The 15,778-nt window shown below is 41.9% G+C and overlaps 1 protein-coding gene across 9 annotated transcripts in view; it reads right to left on the bottom strand.

The window, feature by feature from the left end:
* Nucleotides 1-15,778, bottom strand: part of CUX1 (cut like homeobox 1) — a 278,806-nt gene that overhangs the window by 58,630 nt on the left and 204,398 nt on the right. For 3 of the 9 annotated variants that reach the window (XM_074160646.1, XM_074160642.1, XM_074160643.1), the window contains exons 16-20: nt 15,689-15,754; nt 14,211-14,312; nt 11,129-11,955; nt 9,542-9,707; nt 8,811-8,867 (exon numbers count right to left, since the gene is read on the bottom strand). The exons of 5 other annotated variants lie outside the window; for them this stretch is intronic. In XM_074160646.1, the coding sequence (XP_074016747.1) occupies nt 8,811-8,867; nt 9,542-9,707; nt 11,129-11,955; nt 14,211-14,312; nt 15,689-15,754 (1,218 nt within the window). The remainder of the gene's footprint in view (nt 1-8,810; nt 8,868-9,541; nt 9,708-11,128; nt 11,956-14,210; nt 14,313-15,688; nt 15,755-15,778) is intronic. One more of the 9 variants, XM_074160644.1, reaches the window with a different exon arrangement.

Raw genomic sequence — 15,778 nt, 5'->3', positions numbered from 1 at the left:
ATATTAAAACAAATATGTCATGAAAGCAATCAATCAAGATGCCACAACCCCACATAGTTATATTTTTAGTATAATCAAAATAAACGTATACACGATACCTTTTGGAAAACAGAGTTAGAGCTTTCAGGGGGTCTGCTGCAGTTTATGGTGCCTTTGTTGACTTGCTGACCTTGTGATTAGGGCCTAACTTCAAGGTGTTACCATGTTCCTGACTGTTTGTTGTCCTCCTCTGTCCTATGCCTGAGCGTGACGGTAGTTCTATGTCCTCCTCGGAGATTTTAACCACTTCCCTGCTCCAGAGCATGAAGCAGAATGTATATGTAAACCGTGTGCTGCATTTAAATTTATCTCCCCCCTGAACAATGTGGACACTCATTTGCCACGGGCGGGATACACACGGGATGGATCCAGGGCTAACGACCGCCCGCCTTCCCCAGTAGTGAAGTCCTGCCTGACTTCACCCATCGGCAGCGCAGTGGGTTGTTCTTCATCTTAGAAGAAAGCAGTCGCAGAAGAGTGACCCTGAACATCGCTACACTAAATGCACTCCTCTTCGGGAGGAGTTCTGGCTAAAGTACTGAAACAAAATGACATTTACATTGTATGCAACAATATTATAAAAGCTATTAAGGTACATTATTTTACACATCCTCATAATCTCTCCATACTGCTTTACTTAATTTGTGATAAAATTGTTGAGAAAGGGTACTTAATGTAGGACAGTCAGTAAAAGTAATTTATCATCTTCCCGCTTCGGTGCTCACGTTATCAGCGAACTCATTTTCTGCATTCATCATGCAATCAGCCTATTATTTGCATATTAATCAGGCAGTGGACCATGAAAGAGCCGCATCCCAGCCAAATGCTGCACTATCTCAGGAGGAACACTCAGTAATTATCATACATCAGTGTTATGATGTGGTAATTGATTATAACATCTTTCTGTTGCCCCTGGGGAGTCCCACTGCTAACCCAGCTTCAGGCATTCTGTGCAGATTTTTCTCTGAAAATTAGAGAAACCATTGCTGTCCTTTTATTAGATTTTTTTTTTTTTTACCTTTACAATAGAGAGCTCTCTGGGCATTTCCAAGTTACTTTTGCTTTTTTTTTTTTAAAAAAAAAAAAAAATGAAACTGATATTAGAAAAAAAAACACCTGCCTCAGATCAGAAAAGGTAAAAGACAAAACCAAACCAAAACCCCCAAACAAAACAGTTGGGCTCGTTCTTGTCCGTCCTCTCTCTTTCAAGGTCTGGTGGCTCTTTAGGTGCCGGCGTTGCTTACACAATACCCTTCCCCATCACACACAACGAAATGTTGCAACTTCAATAGACAGTAATTGCAAAGTTCGCATAAAGGCAGTTAAGCTGCTTTATTTAGGTGCCAAATGAGAGGCTAATTTTGGTCCTCTCGTAAAGGACAAATGAAACATCTGCCAGTTCAAACTTGCACTATTTTTAGGACCCAAGTTCCAGAGGGGTAAAAGAGAGAAACAACCATAAACCACGAGTGCAGTTACACTGCGGCTCATCCCACACCTCCTTCGGGTCCGCAAAACCGGGCAGGGAGGAGGCGGGGGGCTCCCACCCCAACCTCCCCAACAGGGGCGTCTCAGGAGGAGACACCGGAGGGGACCATCTCACACCAGGTGATGGAGAGGGATGTTATGACCAGGCTACCTGCGAGGAGAGCCGGGGAGAAGACCTGGCAAGGACAACGGTACTCTCCAAAGCAGCTTAATGTCCTGGGACGCTCTCGTGGGGGAGACTCTGGGCACCAACAGCAACAGGGGGATATTGTGTCAAGCTCAGGTTTTGCCAATAAATAGTATCAAACAGTCCTCGAGTTATTCTGGGGAACAACCACTGGTTTTAACCCCACTATAGGGCATTAAGGCCAAAGAAACAAGTATCTTCTAAGTTGCTATCAGCAATCTCTTTGACAAGTATAAATATGGGACACATACTACCAAGCCTATTTTATATTACTTGTTGTCATTATATTTTCTCCTTTCATTATGCTTATTAACTGGATATTTTTCTGTTTTCACTTTTATTTAAATTTGATCTTAAATCCACTTTGTTTTCAACGCAGGTTGTGTTTCTTAGCAGATTTAAAATAGTCACGAGATTCTTTCATTTGCTGTTTCTCTGGATGGCTGGTGGCAAATTTCAAAACTTCCAATACCCATCAAATTAGGTGAGACAAATTCATTGCTTTTTCTCGCACCCTAATGCAAAGGACAGGCTAGAAAGTAACTTAGAAGAGATTAATTTTCTAGTAATTTTCTGGTTTTTCTTCTTGGGAATGATTTGCTATCAAGTAATATGTAACTCTATAATCGGAAGAGGATTTCATTGTCAGTGTCTAACAGGCTGTTTATGCCCCTCTTTCAGAGCTGCCTGGTGGAGAAGACGGCTCCTCGCAGCTTCATCCCCATTATAAGACGGGAATAACAACCCGCGTCTTTGGCGCTAGCGCACCTTTTCTCCAGTATTTTGGGAGGAAAATAGCCCATTATCTGTTCTTTGAATTGAAAACAAGGTAATTTTCATCCAGCAGAGGAGCATTTTGCAATTTGCTGAGCAGCGGTTGGGCTGTTGCCTGGGGATGGCCAAGAGCGCGATGGCTGTCTCCATCCCACTGGTGGCAGCCACGTGGCCACGGGGGCTGGACCTGCCGCCCCCTCCTTTTCCCACAAGCAACCAAAAGACCAACGTGAGTTTCTGCCAGCTGCCAGAGCCTCCTATTCCCAACAGAAAAATATCTGCTCCCTTCGGAGAAAAGCCTTTCCGACCTCTTCTGCAGCTGCCAGCCCGCAGGGGACAGATCCTGGCCATCACCCTGGCCCCTGACCCCCCCCGGCAGCCGCCCGGCCTTCCCGCACCACAGCACGACTGTGACGGCCTCGCTTGCCTTTCAGTGCTGCTCCAGTTATTTTTATATTTGGCTTTCTAACGTATCAGCTCATCGTTTTCCACCCAGCTCCTCTGCGGTTAGCAGCTGGCAGGAGAATCCCCCTGCGCCTGAAAGCAGGGAGGGGAGATAATGGGGCCCCCCTCCCCAAAGGAGGCTGCTCATCTCCAAACGCACAAGCAGAGGGAAAAGAAAATGCTGGTAATTAATGAAACGAAGTAATAAGTAATGAAAATGATGAACAATGGAATTTGCAGAGCTCAAATATTCAAGGGCCATGGTTTCTTTTAAAGAAGGCCAGAAGAGAGTACAAGGAAGTTGCAGGCTCAGGTTGATGCTGAAGTTGCAGTGGAAGCACGTCTGCACAAACTACATCCACTTTGTAAGCAAGTATCGTGCTAACCGGTCCTCTGCTAATCCACCTGAGAAGTACAGCAGCAATAATGCTCTGGAAGGTTTGTGGGTTTTTTTAAATACAGCTTAAAAAAACCCATATTGATGAATTAATTCTATTTTTTAAAAATGAAGACTGTGAACGAAGCATTAGCGTGCCTGGCGAGATGCTACCACAGAGCTGCAGGTGAGCTCCTTGCGTGGAGATCCTCTCACACACACCAAAGGAGAGGGAGCGTAAAGGACCCACATTCCCAAGCTAAACACAGAAATAAAACATAGCTGCAACCTGTCTGGGTAACTTCTTCAAAACGAATGCTACGAACCACACTTCAGAGTGAATTAAATTTGTCTTCAGAATCCAGCAGGAGTCTCCTCCTTGCCGTATTAATATGAAAAGTGTGTCGGTGCTTTGTCATTATAATTCAGCCGCAAGGAACATCTGCCTAGAAAATAGTGTCCACTCTTTGATTATATTTTTTACTTCAGCACTTTTATAACAGTAAAGCTATGACCACAATGAGGATGGAGTCATCTTCTGCACTTTTAATCACTGGGTGGTTAAATGGACAGAAAAGAATACAACTAGGACGGAAATTTCTCTATGAATACCGACTATCTGCAAAGCGTTGCTGAGGGACAAAGGACTATGGCCATGCCAGACAGCCTGGGGAGGACAGAGCTCGGCAAGAGGCAGAATGACCAGATGACGGCTAGCAACGACAGCCAATGGTATATTAAGAACTAACTCAAAACACTGACTTCACGCTGCATTCCCAGGTCCCAGTAAGGTGCCTTGACAGCGATTCTCCCAGCTTTATTGATACCAGAAAGGCTGCCAGGAAGGTTTTCATGGTCCAAATGTCAGGGAAATGGCACAGAATATGATCACATGCATTACAGACAGACTACAACAGCTGCCCTTATGAGGAGCCAACTGATATCCTATGGTTTGAAATCAAGACAGCCACGGCCAACTGCTTCAGAGCTGCCATCCCGAGCCACACAGAAAGAATGGGGAAACTTCACCAGTACGGGCCAGTGTGTTTCAGGGTTAGCATGAAGATTACTGTTTGGCTGACTTAGCTGTTCAGCTCCAAACTTTAAAAATGCCTTTGCATCTAGCACAAAAGGAGAGAACCTTCTTGACCAAATGGAAAGACTCAGAAGTCAGTCCTCAAACAGAACCTACCTACACAAGGAATTGCTGCGGTCCAACTACCCAGCTATTAAAAGCCACCTGATGTCCCTTCTCTTCCATTTTATAGACCACTTTAACCAGAACCATTTCATGCCATATAATTTTATTATCCCAGAATGCCAGCAAATGACTGCAAAACAACTGCTCTCTTCTTTTTGATTCAATAATAAAAAACAGCTCAAATTTGGGAAGATCTGTCAGCATCCCTGGACCGATCACCCGTGTGATCTCCAGGTACTAAGTGTTCAGCTCTCCACTGCCTAACCCTGGTTGTGCTCTGCAGCACCATCTCAGACACCTCTGCTCGTCCGAAACAAAACAGTACAATAAAGGAAATAACCACGAACAGTGGAGAAACTGGGGGTAGGAGCTTCTCCATTGCCACCGTGTGGCTGGTGAGCTCCTCCTGTGAGAGCCTGAGGATGCATCTGGACTGCAAACCTCAGGGACACTCTCTCCTCACTTTGTTTCTCCCGGAGCAGTCAGTGTGAGAGCATCCTGCTGTTACTAGGCAAACGGGAAGATCTACCCAGTACAGAGGTAACTACCTGCCCCCTCAGCAGCTTCCGTACCAAAAAATATTACAGGAATATGTATGACATAAATATAACGGATACCTGGGTTTGCCATCATTCCACAATATGTCTGTTAATATCGTAACTACAGTAAACCACAGATTGCATTCTGATATTTTTTCAGATTTTCTTTCCCAAGGGATGATAAGAAGTAATCTCCCTGTTGTTACAAATGTTTTATTTTGAAAATAAAGCTTTTATGCATATTTTAGTTGATCTAAATACAGTGGATCTTGGGTTTTTAAATCACCAGATAATATGCAATTATCTCAAGCTAGATTCTGATTTTGAAACAAGCTCTAATTAGCTCCCCATTTTATGCTGCTATAATCCTTTCTTCAACTCCCATGAGTGTTACTATTGCTAAGCAGCATGAGGTTAGGAATGATGGATGATACCCAGAAAGGAAGACAAACAAAAGGGAAATTCAAAATCCCCTGAGATCACCCGCAGCTGTATCGGCAAATGAAGATTTCCACATTAGGTCATAAGACGACCCTTACAGAAACACATACCAAAAAGGCACGTCTTTTTCCCACTGAGTATTTGCAAGTCTTTCATGTAGTATATAGAGAGTATATGTCCTTCACAGAGGATAAATACAAAAGTGAATAAAAAATTCAGCTTTCCTGGGAGCAGCTACGAAATCACCAGCACCAAAAAAAGAAACTTTGTCTTAATGTCACATAGATGCTCAGTAAAGAAATAAGACCCCAAAATAAAACAAACTAACAAAAGCTTTATACAGTACAAGTGTTTAGAAAAATATCCAAGCACATAAACCTTCTTCTGGCCCGTGGCTACTGGCCAAACCCAACCCAGCTCTGATCATCAGAAATGCAACTAAATAAGGGCCAAATTCATCATGAAAAAATGCTGATGCAGTTGGGTGACACTAATTCAACTTTTTTTTTTTTTTCCATGTGATTTGGTCCGTGCTTTTGACACATAAATCATTAAAAAGGCAGATTTACCCAAGGGCATTAGAGCATTTAGGTGGAAAGAAACACACAGAAAAAATGTTAGAAAAGGCACGGTGATACTATTTTTGACCACCCAGGGTACAGACACCATTTTTGTATAAAACATGAAACTTGCACAAAATCACCAAAGCCTTGATGAAAGGTCAGAGGCAGAAAATATATATATATATGGTTGTAATTTTGGTATAGACTGTGTTTTTTGAAAATTCATAAATACAGCTTGGAAAGAAGAAAACAAGCCTGGCTTCTCTTTGCTATCTCAAAATACATATATATATATATATGTATATATATAATGCTTGTCCATTCATCCTTACACACAAAAGACTGATGGGTCCATCTGTCCACATGTGACAATGGAAAATTACTGGACAAAAGAACAGATTTTCATGAATGAGGTGTTAATCAAAACCTTATGATCCAGAAGCGTAACTAACTGGGGTCAGAAATCCAGAAAATCTTGCTAGTTTGATAGAACGGTGCCAAGCGGTAATGAAAATACTCACAGCTAATAAAAGTTTGAGACGTTACTATGCATGTTGACACTCCGTACGCTGAAGACCTTCTTGGCAAAGCACGCAGGAGCCACTGAGTGTATTAGTTTAATTTCATTTCTTTCCCTTCACGCATTCAACAAGTTCCAAGCCAATTATATTACATGGAAAAGGCTCCAGACCTTTTCTCATTTTAAAATTGTTCTGATTAATTTCTGTTTTAAAATTACAAGTATGCAACCTGTTCTGCCTTGATTTTCCTGGGAAATGTCTCAGAAGACCAGAAAATTGGAGCCAGCTTTTTTTTTTCTTTTTTTTTTTCCTGCCCTGGAGTGGAGGATCTTTCACAAATGCGTAATTATTATTATTACCTTTTCCAAACTGTTTGCTGCGCTTCTAATCACAGAACAGCTGCTAATAAAAGAAAATTACCAAACTGCCCTTCCTCATTCAAATAACTTGGTTTCGCTCTTTTGTTCTGTGGGGGTGTCACAACCTTCCTTATTCCTTTCTACAGAGAAAGGCACCAAGAAAAGAACGTCTTGTACAAAAATTTTATTTTTAATCATGGGAAAGGAGGAAGAAAAGGACACGAGCCCATTTTCTCATTTGTAAATCTCCTTTAAGGGAAGAAGGAGGGCGATCATCAATAACATGATTTTATTAGCTGATAGGAATGTGTCGCCTCACAAAATATTAGCTCAAGGGCAGGAACTGACAAGCGAGATCGGGAGTGTGGGAGGGGAGCAAAATATCACGGCAGCGAAACTGAACTTCCTGAAGGAAATCACTTTCAGCTACCAGCGATCCTCACGGGAATCCATAAGGTGGTCGGATTTTAATACTATGGGCTTGTCTTTCAATCTTTTATAATTACAGTTAGTCATAAATATGATGATTAGCAATAACAATGCAGCCTTTTCCCAGCTCCTCTGATTTCAAATTCCTCTTGAAATGGCTACAATTAATTACTCATATTTTCCATGCTGTCTCAGGCGTTTATAACTGTAACAGTTACTCTTGCATAGTACTGATGCTACAAAAAAGTAGTCAAAGGCAGGCTTTTAATGAACAGCAGCGTATAAAACGTCGCAGGAAATTTCCATGTTCGCTAAATGCTTGGCTATAAGTAACAATAGCCCTATGATTGCAAATAATTTTTCTCCATTTTGGTTTTGTTTTCATGGCTTGTTTTCACCAGGGGCATTTTTTTTTTTGCTTTTATCTATTTATGTTCAACTGTTCTTCTTAAGGAAAATGTGGACTGAATATCATGACGGATTTTCTTCTAGTAAAATCTTTTAGAATGCAAAACAGTTTCCCAGTAGAGAGAAAAAGCACTTTGGTTGAGATATTCAGAATAAAGCCAGCAAGCTCCAATTAAAAAAAAAAAAAAAAAAAAAAAAGGTGTGTTTCAGAATGGCAGAAAGGTGGAAGAAGATGATAACCCATCATTCTCCGTACCCTGAAATGCAGCAATTCTCCGACACAGGGCACTGGCTGTAAGTACAGAGCAGGGCACGAGTATTTCTCTGGAGCACAAAGCAGCCTGAGTGGTTTACGTCAGTTAAGCACATCATTGGTAAAAAGTCTGTGTGGGTAGAGTTTGGTATCTAACAGCAGGAACACAGCTGTTCTGTTCCAGCTCCTTCCTATACTGTGGCCATCTTATAAAACCTTGAGTAATTCACTTCTCTTTGACACTCATCTTTGCTGCATCTGCTTTTTTTTTTTTGCAAACGGAAAGGAGAGGGAGGGGAAAAAAAAAAAAAAGTCGACTTGGAATATTTAATGAAGCTTGAAAAAGAAAGACATAACGTGGTTTTTTTCCCCCCACCTTCAAATTAACAAAGCAGATTTTGTGCAAATGAAAGTGGAAAAAAAAATATGCCAGGGAGTAAGGCAGCTGGAGTATGTAGATCACATTACAAACGAAAGGCTTGTTTTACAGCCATTGTCACATGTCAAGTTGATAAGCTGAACTATGGTAAAAAAAACCCTACAGAGCCAATGATCTCTGAGATCAGACAGAGTCTCTTTACCTAATATATGCAGCTAAATATGTGTACTCCCTACATCTGCCATAGCAACAGGGAGAGAACGAGGAATTAACTGCGTTAATAAAAAAATTGAAGGGTCTCCTGTATGATACAACAAAACGCGAGAAACCTCTCGGCATCAAAGCAAAAGAAACGTAACAAAAGCACAGAGAATTATTTCAGAGCAAATCATTGAAACCAGCTGATTACCTGAGCTTGCACATCCCTGCTGTAGGGAATCCTGTAATGATGTCACAGAGTGAAGGACTAGATAAGAGAGGAGAGGAAAATCAGGGAACAATAAAAGGAGATGCCAAACCACAAACTAAACAGTAAAGCAAGGCTCAACAAATAGCAAACGGCGGCTCTCGGCAAGGGCACGCCGCTCCTTGGAGTCGGTGGCGTCATAAGGGCACAACCGAGGCCAAGCTCTAGCCTGGCCTTTCGGTATCAATAGGCATTAGGGTAAGAGAGAGCCACAATAAAAGCGTAATTGCAACACAGCGTTCCCCCTTTAAAGCTTAGTTCTTCTCGCTCACCTCCTGAGAAAGCAATGGATATTCTCCTAGGAACAATAAAAATCCCCTATGCGACCCTAGGAAACAGCGCACAAGACTTCCCAGCTCTTTGGCCAAAAGTTTTTGAATTGTGTATCATATTCATGCCTCGATAATATGATCCTAATTAGGAACTTGATAACTGCTGCTTATCAATTACGCATAAACGAGCGCTTGGTTCGTAAACATTCCCAGCGCGTTCCCCTTAGGGACCGGCCGGGCTGCGAGGGTGGACGCTGCCACTTCCAGTAACGCCTGGACCAGCACCGGGTGCAAGTCTCGCTTGCTGCAACTTTAACAACAACAACAACAACAAAATTAAAAAAAAAAAAAAAAAAGACTTCCTCCTCCTCAACTCAAACAACATAGTGGAATTTTAATTACCTTGTCCTTGTTGCTGCCCTTGTGCAGGCAGGACACACTGTCCCAGCTCACCATTCAACCAGAGCTGCATACGAATAAATGGTTCTCGGCCTTTTTGGGTCAATTTACTCCATGGCTTTGGCCTGGAGAGCATGTCACTGACACTTCCTTGGGACAGCCCCAATACCTGAAGTGAAGCAACCAACAACGGCACGTTAACACATTTGAGGTGGAAGGGGGGTAATTTAAGTCACTTCGGTTTCCTTTACTGCTCTATCGCTCGAGTCGTTTTTATATGGACAATTAGTAAAACTGCAAAATGTAGGTAATGGGTGGAAACGCTTTTCTCCTGCCGTGGTTTCCTTCTGGAGTGTGGGTTTGTTCCTGCAGGAACGGAGCGGCAGCACAAACGGCAAAAGGATGGCACGAGATTTGCATGCTTTTCATATTTTGTGTCAAATAGTTTTGTCGGTTCTTACAGGAAAAACACAGAGTCCAGGCACACGCAGGCAGATAAAACAGGAAATGATTGGCATGTATTTTGTTCTCAAACAAAAATAATTGGGACTTTTGAGACTAGGCCTATATTTGGTTGAGGGGTTTTTTGGCATGAATTGTAACGATGCGTGTTTTCACCTGTAGCAGCGGCTGCTCCACGTAAGTAAATATTTAAGAATACAGCCGACTGCGGCAGAGGGGGAATTTCAGACAGGCAGAACGCAATTACTTGCTTGGAATTCAGCACAGGTACAGGGGTTAAAAATCATACTTAATGAAAGTTGCCACGGGATCTTTAATGACCCCAAGAGGTCAGGCTTTTCACTTTACATCTTAGTGAAAAGGTAACAGCGCGATGCCAGCTCCTATTACACTATCATATTGATTCCTTAAGAAGAAACACCAGATCTCCACCACTTCTTACAGCCGGGGAGGTGTGTTCTGGTGGTCGGGGACCCCCCTGAAATCCCAGGAGTTCAATGCTTAGGGCCCACAAGGTAAGAACTTCATAAAGCCTTATCATGCATCGCATAGCTGTGATCAAACATTGCTTAAAAACATCTCAAAGCACACTAAGATACCAAGCACCAGGTGTAAGAAATGACTGGAAATTCTTGACTTAAGACTAAGGAGAGGTGGGGGATTTTCCACGTGTTTGTTTAAATACCCTTGTGCGCGTTTCCAAATATTAAAAAAAAGGAAAAATGCTCTTGTATCTATAATCTTCACTTATAACAAATTTAAGACTCTCCAGTCAAGACAATGGTATTACTCAAATATTCCATGAATTCATTACATTAAGCATGAAATATTGAGTCTCAATAATGTTTGCTTCAGCTTTCGATGTTTCTAAACTCGGGGGCCCCATTTCTAATTACAAGTGGCTGAAGCCAATCTTCGTATAAAAACCTACGCAATTCACAAAACACAGGAAAACTAATAGTTCCCTTTGTGAGCTTATTTTTGAAACACTTGACATACGAAGCAAAAACATTTTTCCATAAGACACATGTGGCATATCCCCCTCCGTTAAACTGAGCTCCGTGCCAACGCAAGGAGCACAACGCACATCGACAATACTGGTGTAAGAAGAGAGAACCAGTTCTTTACCTTTTCCCCAAAGATCCTTTGGCAGATGCCATTCTTTGCTAGCTTTTCTTTGACCTGCCGCGTTAGCTCTATCGTATCCACCTCCTGGTACATATAAATCTCATACTGCTCGGGTGTCAGTGGAGGAACTGAAGGTTTGGATGGCTTTGACAAAGACACGATAGGGGATGAAGGGAGGGGGCTATTTTGTGGTGTCTCACTGCGACTCGCCCCAGTCATGCTCAATTCAGAACTCTGGGAGTACGGAGATTCAGCGTTTGGCCACTCTTTCCAATACTCTGAAGAAGATGGTCCTTGGAGCTGGCTACGATCTGGCCTAGTCTGATTGCTGACCTTTTCTTTTCCACCACTGGCTTCCTCAACTTTTACATCTTCGGGAAGAGCTGTATTTCTTCTCTCATGCTGCACAGTATTCCACCAATGGTCCTTCCAAACACCACCACGTCCCAACTCATTTTTAACATGCCTCAACATACCCTGGGCAGAATCACTTACTCCATGAAGCTCTAACACGGGTGCCTCCTGAGGCTCCTTTTTGAGCCCAGAGAGGTTCTGCAATGCAGAGATACTGGAATCAGTGACAGATGAATGTTTCTTCAGGGATATGGCCAAAGGAGAATAGCTGGAAACCGAAGACATTGCAGGTGTAGATACTAGTTTGGGGGACAGGATAGAAATGTCAGCTTGAGATAAAGGTGGTGTTTTTAAGGCAGGGTCAAGGGCAGCCTGCTGTGCCTCCATTTCTCGTCGGGCTTGTTGCAGAATGGATCGAATAGCATCATCAGAATTGCCACTGCTAGATGCAGAAGGCGGCTGAGCCGGCTCAGCTATGAAAAACAACCAAAAGACTAAATGCAACAGAGGAACATGCTTTATATTCAACACGTGCTACTGCAAATATTTCCCTGTCAGAAAAAGGGCTGCAATACATTGCTGGATGGGAGGGAGGAGTTTTCACTAAGCAAAGGTTTGCACTTTTCAACATAAAGTAAGATTTTCAAAGTTCCTCACTGGAAAATTTTTAGAGTTGCCAAAGTGCCGGACATTTGCACGCTCAGACTCAACTGCACAAGTCTAGTACTACTTGCATGTTTTCCACCATTGTAAAAATTTTCAAATAAATGCCTTTGAAAATCAAGCCTTCACCTCTTCCTCCCCCACCCCAAGCAGTCAATAACATTTTACAGTTCTGTTTACAAAGTTATTTAACCTTTCACTTGTCTCTGTCTCCACAAATGACTCGTAACACACTCGAAACTGAACACAGCTGCATTCACCTGGACAGACTATTAATACCCTCTTACAATATAAATAAGGTGAGTCCTTTTAGCTCCAAAAATATAACACACAAATTGCAACAAAGCAATAACTTTAGTACGAGACATCATTATTTCATTTGACAAACTAAATATGCTCCTGCTTCCTGTTTTCTTGTTCCCTGGTCCCAACCACTGAAATAAACAGCTCTACAAAAATCAGGCTGACGCCTGGCCATCACTCTCTGCCTTATCCGAAGCCCCAGAACGGAGCCACGGGCGCTTTCAGAAGAGATAACACCTAAATGCGGTATTTCAGTGGTGAACCAGGGCTCGTGGGGCTGTGCTGCAGCAGCCAGGGACGAGCAGAGACTGGAACGTGGGTGTAGAATTATCTCTGCAGAGCCAGGTTTTTGCAATGGCATCTGTTTCCATTTAAGTTAAGTCTCCACTGAGGTCCCCAGTGCTTGAAAACCAGTTCCTCTGAAAGCTACTCTACAACCAATGGGGAAAGTGAAGCAGTAGACAGTAACGGGGAACCCATACGCTGCCAGAAGTGGCCTCAAAGTGAAATAAGATTAGAAACATGCTGCGTATTATTCTAGAAATTTTATGCCTCATCTGAATACATTTCCAAATTTGCCTCCCTACATTCCTTCCTGTCACAGACTATAAAATACATGAAAAGTTAAGAAACGGGAAAAAAGACAGTGGGACCATCTCTTCTGTTTTATCTACTGGTTTCATAGGGAGTTTTGAGGCTGAATTAGTATTTGAAAGGAACTCTGAGATTCTCAGATGATACACGCTACTGAACAACATGCTTGCAGTTTCCTGCCCACATTTTTCTCTATGTAACCATTACTTGTATGAAGTCATATTACTTAAATCGTATATTAACTAGTCTTTTGTATTTTGCCATGAGATTATCTTAGATTAGGTTTTCATTTAAAAGCAGCTATCCAAAACTGTAAATCAATATTTACTTTAAAAAACACAACAGAAGTAATGCACAGCACTCTCTACTTCAGCAGTAGCCCTTTAGCAGTACTGGAAATTCTTTTAAAGTTGGGAGGGCTATGGAGTAGACAGAAACGTTAACTACAGGACAGCATACAACGAGCAATTAAACTTATCTCGGGCTAAGCTGTTAAACTAATGATGTTTTTGGGAAAGGAAATGCTTTTTGGATTTGCCAGTTCATTCCCTGGATACGTTCTGCAACCAATAATAAAGTCATATAAAAGTTAGAACTGAGGTTGCCTATATTTACATTTCCAGTACGTGATGTTCACAGTACAATGGCACTACGTGACTGGTAGTCACTGGCCAGATCGTGACCTTCACCCCGAGAAATCTGTTCCCTCTCCCATGTAGTTGCGTCCCTGGGGCCTAAGTTAGATAGAAGAGAAGAGAAAGCAGGAGCCATTCCCTTTCCAAGGAGCAAACTGGCAGAAAAATTTTGTAGGTTGGTCCTGTGGAGCGACTGCCTGCAGGTCTGGAGGGGTGCAAAGCAGCAGGGAGCAGCACTTGGAAAACAGGGGTTTAGAAATCCCACAGCGTTGCTCCCCCGGGAGCGGGGCAGGGAGAGCGGGCAGCTGCTGAGCAAAGACCCTGCCAAGCCGTGACACGTGTGACCTTAACTTGGGCTGCCTTATAGACAGAAACAACTCCATTTAATAAATAAAATACATAAATAATTTTGAAAAGCTCTTCAAACCTACATTCAAGGTTTTAAGAATATAATTAACTGACCAGAAAGCTCATGGTAATTGTTTTAATTAAATTCTGAACTGAAAGGAGCAGGAGACAAAATGAAACCGTACCTGTTTTCTGTACTTGCAGCTCCCTTTTGGCTTGTTCGAGAATGGATTTGATGGCTTCATCAGAGCCAGTCTCTGTGGTTCGGATTCTTGTGGTTATGTTACCTGAAGAGGAAAACAACACTAATGACAATGGGAAAACTTTTAGTTGTTTGGTTGTTTTTTTTAACACAGACAGTATATACCGATACACCACCAGCATGACCTGACGACAGTTTACATAGGACCTTTACCAACATTTACAACACCAAGAAGGTACTTAAACATAATGAAAAAAATAAATATCCTTATTGTGTAAAAGCCTGCCCGCTAGCTGCCCTGGAACGACGAAAACACTGACATCATCAGAGGAAGAACTAGGTGGTTGTATATTCCTTTTCCAGGATAACATATATAGGTCTATTTTTTTCCTTTTTCTTTTTTTTTTTTTTTTTTGGAGGGGGAGAGGAAACAGAAGGGAAAAGAACCAGAGGGGAAAGGAAGAAAGCTAAAAATATAAGATCGGGAATCACCTTAAGAATGGCATCAGCTGCTAGGCAAAGTAGAATGAGGATACACTCAGCCCAAAACAAAATTAAAAAGTAACTAGGCAAAAATAATTTTTAACTTTCTAGAGGTTAATACATTAAGAGAAACAGTCATTTAAAAGCAGATACCATTTGAAGTACTCTCCAGCTAAGAGCTATTACTTGGTTGTTTGGTTTGGTTTTGGTTTTTTTAACCACTAAGGGGAAGAAAAGGAGGGAAACCTATGACTGTGAATGCTATTGCACTTAACTGCATTTTTCATTGAGATTGTCACTTGTAAGTGAGCTAGATAATTTCTGACTGGAGTCAAATAACTACAGAGTTTCAGGGTACCTGTTTTTGTTTTTCCTTCTTAGTCTTGTGTTGCTAAAGGAAAAATCCTGCAGCTAATCTATAATGAAGAAAAATGTTCGTACTTCCTGTTCAGTGATAATTTATCGATCTGATGTTCACTTATCTTGTTATCTTTTTCCAACACCATACTGAAGTGAGTATCACACTAATTTAACAGCATATTCAAGTGTAGTTGTCAACATAAGCCCCATGAGAAGAAAGAAGTAAATCTAGAGCAGCAGCAGTATGCGATTGATGTCGGATTATATGTAATTGTGCAACTTTCTCCCTCCAAAATCACAAAAATAGCAAAGAGAGCATTTCAATAGATCTGATGATTTTATAAAGCCACTTCTATCACTTCTCTCTTTTTATCTGCGTACGCAGTGAGATTGGGAGTGGAAAAAAGTATCCAAACAGCGTTACGTTAGTACAGCAGCAGCAGAATTAGAAAAAGCAGAGTGTTGGTCTAACCCATGGTTTGTTTTATACTTACTGTCTGTTTTTCTATCAGATTCCAGGCCAGAATCAAACTGCACAGTTTTAAGGAAACACACAGCTAAAGCACACTCCACTTCCTAGGTATTGACTGCAAAGAAAAACACCTGCCTGTGACGTACCTTCAGACCCATTTCTTCGTTTCGGTACTTCCTGAAATAGTCTGTTCAGGTTCTGGCCTGGATTCTCTGTTGAAAAACAAGTTTGGTAAG

Source organism: Numenius arquata, chromosome 18 (genome assembly GCF_964106895.1).
Source record: "Numenius arquata chromosome 18, bNumArq3.hap1.1, whole genome shotgun sequence".
Taxonomy (NCBI): domain Eukaryota; kingdom Metazoa; phylum Chordata; class Aves; order Charadriiformes; family Scolopacidae; genus Numenius; species Numenius arquata.
This window is presented reverse-complemented; position numbering and strand designations above follow the sequence as displayed.